Source organism: Acanthisitta chloris, unplaced genomic scaffold (genome assembly GCF_000695815.1).
Source record: "Acanthisitta chloris isolate BGI_N310 unplaced genomic scaffold, ASM69581v1 scaffold1099, whole genome shotgun sequence".
Classification (NCBI taxonomy): domain Eukaryota; kingdom Metazoa; phylum Chordata; class Aves; order Passeriformes; family Acanthisittidae; genus Acanthisitta; species Acanthisitta chloris.
In genome coordinates this window covers 26,478-35,369 of record NW_008690724.1, presented here as the reverse complement: position 1 = coordinate 35,369, position 8,892 = coordinate 26,478, and the positions used below count along the sequence as shown (strand labels likewise).

Here is an 8,892-nt window from a genome sequence, read left to right as displayed (position 1 = left end):
TGATTCTATGATTCTATGATTATATGTCCTCTAGTTTTGGAGAGAAAAGCAGACAACTTAGACCACAAAAGCACTATGTTGCAGGGGTTACCTGATGAAAATAAGACATAGGAAATCCAACGGAATACTTCATTGGAATGATGGCAATCCCTTTCTTTTTCCAATAATTTTTCTTGTTAAATTCTTCCACCATTGCTTTTCGGCTGTAGTAGTCAGACTTCTTCAAACATTCTTCCCAACATTTCCACAGATTCTCTGCATCAAACTTTTCTTTGTAGGCCGTTTCTTGAACCCCTTTGTACATGTTTATTTCCCTAATCTAAACAGCAAGCAAATTTACACAGTGGTGAAAGCAAACACTGCCTCATTGGCATATTATGTAGAATAGAATGACATGTCATACAATGACATAATATAATTAGTGCTTATCTACATTAAACATAATGTTATATCCATCACTACTCAGATGGCCTGATTTTTTTTTCTCACATCAAGTATCTGTGAACTTAAGTTGTGTCAATGGCATTCTTTTCAAGGACTATTCAATGCAAAGAAGGTTGGTAAACTTGCATTGTAAATAAGACTAGGGAAAGCAGAAGTTAAAGCTAAAAAACCTGTTTGTCCTTTGGAGGTGTGTCTGAAAGCTTTCCTGAAATGTGGTAAAGGACAGCAAGTAAATGGGAGAAAGAGAAGATACAAAGAAATAGAATAAAGACATGATGGTTGGCATCTAGAAAAATAAAATTATTTATAAACCATAATTTAAATATACAAGAGGTTGGCACATACAAAAGAGGAAAAGCTTATATTGGGTTAAGCAGAGTGTAAGGAAAGGATAAATCTTGAGAGGAAATGGCAACAGTAAAAACTCTTGAGACACTGTCTCTGAAGGCTGGGGAAACAGGGATGACAGGAGCTACCTAGCTGAACTCATGATAGCTGGATGGATAGAAAAGTTAGTAATTCCAGTTCTGAGAGGTTGTGATGAGGTGACAGCCAAACATACACAAAGTGATCTATACCTGGTCACACAGTACAAGAGAGTATACTGTTTTGACTGAAGCTGGTCATACTAATAGCAGCCATGAAACATTTTGCAACAGATTCTGGGACAGTTTGCTGTATATAATATTTGTATTATATCAAGTATTACCCCATGGAAGCATAGGTGCTGAATAATATAACATCCAGTCCAAGCAGAGTTGGTAGATCTGGTTCTACACAAACTAGCTTAAGCACAAGGAACTTCCAACAGATTAATTCCTAGAATTCTCTGTTACCCCATGTTTTATTTGGCAGTCTTAGTTCTTTTACCTTCTCACGTGGTAGGCCAGTTTTGGTTGCCACAGCCTCGACACAGGTCTCCATAAACAGACCTGCTTGGGGAAACCCAAATCCTCGGAAGGCAGTATTAGAAGGCAAATGAGTCTTGCAGGCACGACCCCTGACTCGGAAATTTGGGATATTATATGCATTGTCCACTTTCAACACAACGTACTCAATCACCTGTAATAAGAGACTACAGTTACTTACATGGTTCAATTTCCTTCATAAAAACAGTGAAATTAGTGAAAGACACTCAAGAGACCAGTAAGATGTACTCATTTTATGGAAAAGTAGAACTTTACTCAAGAGGCCTGTTGTTCTGCTGCTTTTTACACCAATATAAGTAAAGAAACCACATCTAAATCAGAGAAACTGCATGTAACTCATAGGAATTGCAATAATATAAAGAAGTATTACTAAGTTCAAAAAACAGACCTGTAGATTTGGGAAAGTGAAGGAAGGAGTTACTAAAACTTAGTGTCTGTCTTTACTTGTGAATTTTCTATGTCCAACATGACCTGACAGGAAATATCATATCTCCTTTATAATACTCTGTAATCGACATCTGGGCCCCAGATCCATTTTTACTTTAAGCAGATGAGAGTCATACTCATCAAGAACAGGAATATTCTTAAGACAAATAAATTGTGACAAAATGCTGTTATTTTCTTTTTGTCACCCATTTACTCAATGTAAGTGAAGAAGGACTTACCCACTCAGATTCATCTTTTGTACAGCCACCATTTATATAGCACTGCAAATCCGCAGCTATGATTCTACCATCATTCATGAATCCAATCTGTAGTATAGCAACAAATACATTAGTGGTCTTTTCTCTCATGTATTTCAAACTTTTCTTTATAAATAAGCTGACCAGTTAAGAAATACCACGCCTGAAGTTCAGACTACGGAACACAATGAGACTTTTCCCACTGAATTGGAAAAACTACCTGCATGGATTTCTATCTATAAGATGGTACCAGTTTGGATCCGAATATGTAAACCAAAGAGCAAAATACATAAAAACCCCACAAATCGTCAGAATACCTCAACTGCCCACAAAACTGTTCTCCCACACAGAATCTGAAGAGCTTGTTCACCACTGTTTTGAGTATGAACATGGACCAGAAAGAGGATAACAAGAATGCTAAGGAAGATATTCACTATGATTATATTTAGTCTACTTTCTGAAGTATTTATTTTGTAATAATCTTTCACTCTGATGATTTCACCACCTAGACAACATAGCAGCATGAACCAATGTTGCATATATTTTACAGGTTACATATTCAGAAATATCCACCAAATTTGATTCTGATTTTAATTCTGGTACCTTCCTCTTCAACTGTTTTTTTTATTAAAGGTATGCATGGGCTTGTATTTTTAATAGATTATATAAGAATATTTAAAGGGGTACAATCACAGAAAGCAGAAGGATATCCACCAAAATGAATCAGGAGCCATAAGCCCCTTTCAATACCACTCAAAAAACCTTGGGACCCGTACAGTATTTTGTATGAAGTAACACTCCTCATCAGTTCCTTTGTGAGTCCCAACCCTCACAATTATGAAAACAGTCTTAATAAATCTTAAGCAAAAATTATTTGCTCAGAAATTATACATAAATGAAACATCCTGTTTTATAGAAATACTTCTTGTAGCTCAGATGCTCATGAAAGTCTAAAAATATCAAACTCCACACTTTTTTTTTCTTTCCTCAATGTCCTGACCCTAACTTTTCTGCAAACCACAGTCCTGCCCTGGCAACATATTTTATCATATATTGAATCATAATCAGGTAATGGATACCCAGAATAATATGAAATACTTATGCTATTGACATCTGTCAGTCACAATCCCATTCCTTGTCTTACAGTTAGTACAAGCTTTAACAAAAATTGAAGCATTCTTCCTTTCTTTTCCCAAACTAGTTCTAACCCTGGTCTAATCATAACCAGGACTGAATAGTATCTTTGTGAGCAATATCTTCAGCAAAATTAAAAATATAACCAGTCTCTCCTAGAAACAGTAATCAACCAAATGACCGCTCATACAAGAGTCCGTAGAAAAGCCAACTCCTCAGCCCTTGTTTGTCCAAACCATGTTGAACCATAAACCCTGTCCTGGAGGGTTTTAGTGTGCTCAAATCATACACCAACACCAAAGAGAAGGACTTTTCCCCTGCTACCACTAGTTGCCAAGCTGATTTCAGTTCTGGCATTGTTTACCTACTTATTTTTAATGTGAGGATTTAAAAGTCAAAAGGAAGAGCTCTGCTACAAGCTGAATCTTGCACTGCCTTGCAGGCATGGCTTTAGGATTGGAGGAGTAGCTCAGATTCAACTCTGATTTATGTATTTGTCTTCTGTGGATGGGGTAGGGCTGATGTTAGCAGTATTTTAAAGTAAGAAAAGAGATGGATGGTTCTGCTTTTTCTGGACTGTAGGGGTAGGACTTGTTCTGATTCATAGCATTTTTCAGGGTACTCTTAGGACTGGGGAGGTTTGGTGGCTGGGTTAGGATTTCGGATGAGGAGGAGCTTGGTTTCTGGCTGTATCTTGCTAGTCAATGAAATTATGCTGATTTGCCCCGGAAGAAACTATTACCCAGTAACTGAGCAAAATATCTTCTCCTCTCACTCACTTTGTATTTTCCAAAGAAAGGGTGTCGTCCTCCAGTGATTAGCATATCCATATCTCTTTCCAGGACGAAACGGATTGGACGCCCAGTCCTAAAATGAACATTAAAAAAATCCATTTTTATAACAGCCTACTGATGCAGATTGAAAATGACATTGCATGTACATAGCCAAACTCCTAGTTGTGACAAAAAAACCAGTCCGTTCAATGTTTTAGGTTCTTATTAACTTACTATGCCTGAGTTCAGGCTGATTCAAAAATGTTTTAAAAAGTTTTTTTTGCCAACAGAAACAAAAGAGAGGGAATGAGCTTTTCAGTGGTTTTCCCTTTAGTTTCTCAACAGGGAGATGCAAGTCCCAAGAGGAATGCATAGGACAGAAAGGCAAGGAAGTCAAAGTAAAAGAGAGCTGTGGCACAAAGGGCTGATGAGCATACCTGCTTATTAGGATAAAAACTAGTTTCACTGAATATCTGGGTGAAATTCACACCACTGTGTGTCAGAGAGTACCAAATGGTGGGATCTGTACAGATCAGCCCAGAGGGAAACTGCCTCTATGCGTTTGTTTTAGCTTTCAGATAGTAAGTGAAAGCCATTGCCAAAAGCACAGAGAATTTTCAAGCCTCTACCCCAGATTTACTGCCAAAGAGATAAAAGAGATGATGACATCAGGATAACCCTCTGAGTTGGGTTGAGGACTGAAGCTCCTTCTTCATTCAGTCTTGTAATCTTTAATTTATTTTAGTTAAATCACATATTTGATTTAGTTAAATCATCTTACTTGTTGGCTGCCACGGCGGCAATAACAGCAAAGAGTGAAGGTTTGGTAATCTTGCCACCAAATGCTCCACCAACACGTTTCACATGGCACATAATTTTATTGGACTGGACATTTAAAGCAGCAGCTACTAATTCCTGCAAAAGTGAACATCCAGAATTTTACCTACCAAAGCACATTAAAAATTGCCTAATCTCTATGACTAATCATATATTAAAAGCTATCAGGTTTAAGACTTCTGGGCAGAAAAAGTGAGTTACTACAGGAACAAAAAACCAAAAAAATCTCAAACATGTAAAGATGCTAATGAAAGCGCCATCTGGTTATTAAAGAATAGTGGAAATGCAAAAACAGGTCTGTAAACTAGTTTCATTATCTGAGGCCAGACATGATAATCCCTGTATAGAACTGCATGTTCTACCTGCAGCTGGAGATAAAGCATTCACTAAAATATCAAGCTAAATGGAACAGAGTGATTGTTTACAGCACACCAGACAGTGTAACTAAAATACTGACACCGCTTTTCGAAAATACATCCTCCAACAGTGTTTCCAAAGATGTAAATAGAGGTTTAATTTGTCAGGCTGACAGGGAAATCTTAAAAAATGCAAGCCACTGATGAACTGCAAAAGCTAATACTAAACTTAGAAATTAACATATATTCTTTGAAACTGTTGTTTTGTACAGATTTACAATCCAACTCTGATCTTAACTAGGACCTATTAACTTTTTAAATATAATTTCATGTGATTCATATGTTGTTATTATTTCCGTATTAATTTAGCATTATTTACACCTCATTATGACCCCATCATCATCAATGTAACTACTCATACAAGTAATGCAACTTGGCTGAAATACACTTTCTAAAGGTGAAGACACTCATTGCTGCAATAAAGTGATTGTCCAGGATTGTACTCATTCTCACTGATTTTGGAGGATTTGGCCAATATATATAAACCAGAATTAGTCTTTTCTCAACAAGAAGATTACAGTCATATTATCTATCCCAGATACCCTTTGTTCGTCCCATAGCAACAGTGCTCATTTGTGTCAGTACTCCCTTGTATAATGCAAAGAGCACAGGACCTACTGTTCCATTCAGCCTCATCATTAATAGTCAGACCTCTTATTTTCATAAAAAGATTCAGATCAATTAATCTGAATTGGGAACACCATTAGGGAGTTTCAAGTGAAGAAGAGAAGACTTAAAGCAACTCCTGGTCATGTATTTTAGTTTTAAGGTTATTTAGGAAGGTGAGAAACAAATATAATTAATATTTTGTTTTACCTGTACTTCTGTTACATACTGACTTGCCACATACACATCCATTTCTTTATCTTCCACTCTTGGAATAACAAGCACACTATTTGTTTCCATGTAAAAATGTTCCTGTCCTCCCATGTGCAATTCACCTATTACATATATAATTATAGGAAAATATAAATTGGATTTCAAATGAACTGCAACAAAATTTATATTTGACTATATATATGTATACAAGGGAGAGAAAAAGAATTTTGCCACAGAAGAAAAATGGTTTAATTTATCTTTTATTTCTTCTTTTAGTCAGCTGCATTCTTGACAAGGAGATGGTAGAGTTTAGTCAACATGAGCTAGCAGGGGATAGCTAAGCTTCACTTAAAATGTGAGCATTTCATCTCTATTCCCAGTGAAGGAGAAAAAAAACAACAACAGAGTAAGTTTTCTTGCAAAGAGATTAGAAATTTAAATTCAGCCACCAGCTGGAAAAAGATTCTGAACTAGCATAATTCTCCTCCCTTGCCTTATGCCCTGAATGTTTGAACTACCTTCTATGACTTCATCAGCAGACTTGAATCCTTTCACAATATCTCCTTTTTCTACTTTAATTTCTTCAGTAATGTATGAATGATGTTTTATTGCATCCTGCAGCAAGAAATAAAACAAATATGTTAATTGTATTTCAGAAAGACAGATGATTTTTAGAGTGCAATCTTTTATCATCCATATGATCCTTTTTCAGATGGACAGATGGTTGTGGCTAAGTTTTAGAAGGATCATGATAGTTGTTCCATCATAAGAGACCCTATTTGAAATTTTTTTTTTTTCTTTAGTTCATATCATTCTCTTTTCCCCCCCAAATTAGAAATACTAAATGTCTGTTAATGGAATTCAGAACTGTTGACAATATTTCAGAATCAGATTGCTTGCTGATTCTGAAAACCTGGCAGGCCTGAAAATTTTCAGAACACAGATGTAGAATGTGTGATACCAGAACTTCTGCAAACATAAGCTCTCAAATTTAGTTCTATACTGATCTACTACTGCTGGGAATTTGGCTCCTGGAAGCATGGAATTGCTTAGCTAAAACTTTATGAATATCCTTTAGTAATTCTACCTAGAACTACAAAGAGCATGCTCTGATATACTGGATGAATAGGTACCTAATAAGATTCTTTTGTGTTTCTAAAACTGAAATTTTGGAGGGCATTTATAAACATTTTACCCTTCATCTTCAGAACCAATAAAGTCGTATCTCATACCAAAAGAAGATTTTTCTTCTAAAGCCTAGCAGAGCTCTGCACAAGAAGGAAAACGGTGGGTGTGGTGACTTAAAAGCTCTGTCAGGCAAGGAAGAGAAAACAGATTGTTACCTTGATAGTCAGAATTGGGTCCAGATCTTCATAGACTATCTTCACCTTTCCAGCCCCACACTTTGCCTGAGTCAGTGACTCTGCAACCACAGCACAGATTATCTGACCAACACAAATCACCTGCAACAAACCAATGCATTATCCAAGAGAAGAACACAGAAGTGGTTAAGTTCCTGTGGAGACACTGTTCTGAGGAAATAGATTCTGCTCAAATGCCCCTTTTATATTCTGTTTCTCTAAGAATACTATCCCAGTGCAGACTTAACTTCATTAGATGAGAAGCCTATTAAGCATCTTTCATCTGCTGCAACATTTCTGACATTAGAAATGCTGCTGACACCAGTAGTCATGAACATTTTCCCTGTGTTCATCCTGAGGCAGCCAGATATTGGGTCAAGTAAAATCATATCTGGCACAGACTGTTTTCCTTGTGTGTATTCAGAAATGAAGGAAACTCAGAGAAGAAGGAACAGAGAGGTAAGAGCAATAGATTAGGAATATCTTAATGGATGCTATAAATTTCTTTGCTCTGTTGATGTTCAACAGAAAGAAAGAAAGAGTGCTGTCTCCCACTGTATATTCTGGTACATAATCTAGCAATTAATTTCATATTGGTTTCAACTTGGCAATCCTCATTTTATTTGTCTCATCTCTGAAAATCTCAGATGCCATAGCTATTTAATACTTTCTCAGAATCCATGACAATCACTCATTTATCAGCCCTTAAGGAATCATGGTTTATACACTTAAATCCCAAGTTATTTAATGGAGCTTTTCTCTTCTTTCTTTCTGGGGAATGGTAATTCTGTTCAGCCCAGCTTGCCTGGCACTGTATTAATAGATTGTGCACCTTTTTTCATTTCATTGCAATAAGATGATACTTGCAAACTGACATCCCTATTTCTGTAAATAACTGAAGCAAAAGGTCCAGACACTCCTCCAGAAGGAAGAAATACCTCATTTTCTGCAAATGCAGGCTCATCTTGGCCATTTTCCCCTGGAACATCTCTTGCTGTCAGTACATCAACCACTCCTGGCATCTGAAGAGCTTCTGATGTGTCAATTGATCTGGAAAGTAGAACATGCACACAAATGAGCACAGTACATGGTACAAAGAACTGTAGTACAAGTAATTCAGTGAACTTTAGGACAGAAACATAATCCACTTAGTATTCTCACCACAGATCTTCTACATAGAGAAGCAGAGAAGTATTAATTAGCATATTGAGAAAAAAATAAATGGAAGGCATGACCATCTGTGTGTGACTGGCATAGAACAGCTCCTTGAATGCTAGTTCCAGTACATACAAAGTATGGTTTTTCCACATTTTTGTACTAGAAGAGGTGAATTCATTAATATAGAATCTTTTGTCCATACAGAACTCTATTTAAAGCACACAGTAAAGAAATTCTTACCTCATTTGTAATACATACCTCATAATATGTCCAAATCGGATAATAAGGATAGAAAATACTTGTTAACATACTTATGTGCTTATAATTTTTTCTTACTT

General features: G+C 36.4%; 1 protein-coding gene across 1 annotated transcript in view; it reads right to left on the bottom strand.

Moving 5' to 3' along the window:
* Positions 1 to 91: 91 nt before the first annotated feature.
* Positions 92 to 8,892, bottom strand: part of AOX1 (aldehyde oxidase 1) — a gene marked incomplete at its 3' end in the record, with an annotated part of 30,831 nt that continues 22,030 nt past the window's right edge. Inside the window, exons 19-27 of the mRNA XM_009081917.1 lie at positions 8,335 to 8,446; positions 7,379 to 7,498; positions 6,554 to 6,650; positions 6,033 to 6,157; positions 4,745 to 4,878; positions 3,970 to 4,057; positions 2,039 to 2,125; positions 1,315 to 1,506; positions 92 to 319 (exon numbers count right to left, since the gene is read on the bottom strand). Coding sequence (XP_009080165.1) covers positions 92 to 319; positions 1,315 to 1,506; positions 2,039 to 2,125; positions 3,970 to 4,057; positions 4,745 to 4,878; positions 6,033 to 6,157; positions 6,554 to 6,650; positions 7,379 to 7,498; positions 8,335 to 8,446 — 1,183 coding nt within the window. The remainder of the gene's footprint in view (positions 320 to 1,314; positions 1,507 to 2,038; positions 2,126 to 3,969; positions 4,058 to 4,744; positions 4,879 to 6,032; positions 6,158 to 6,553; positions 6,651 to 7,378; positions 7,499 to 8,334; positions 8,447 to 8,892) is intronic.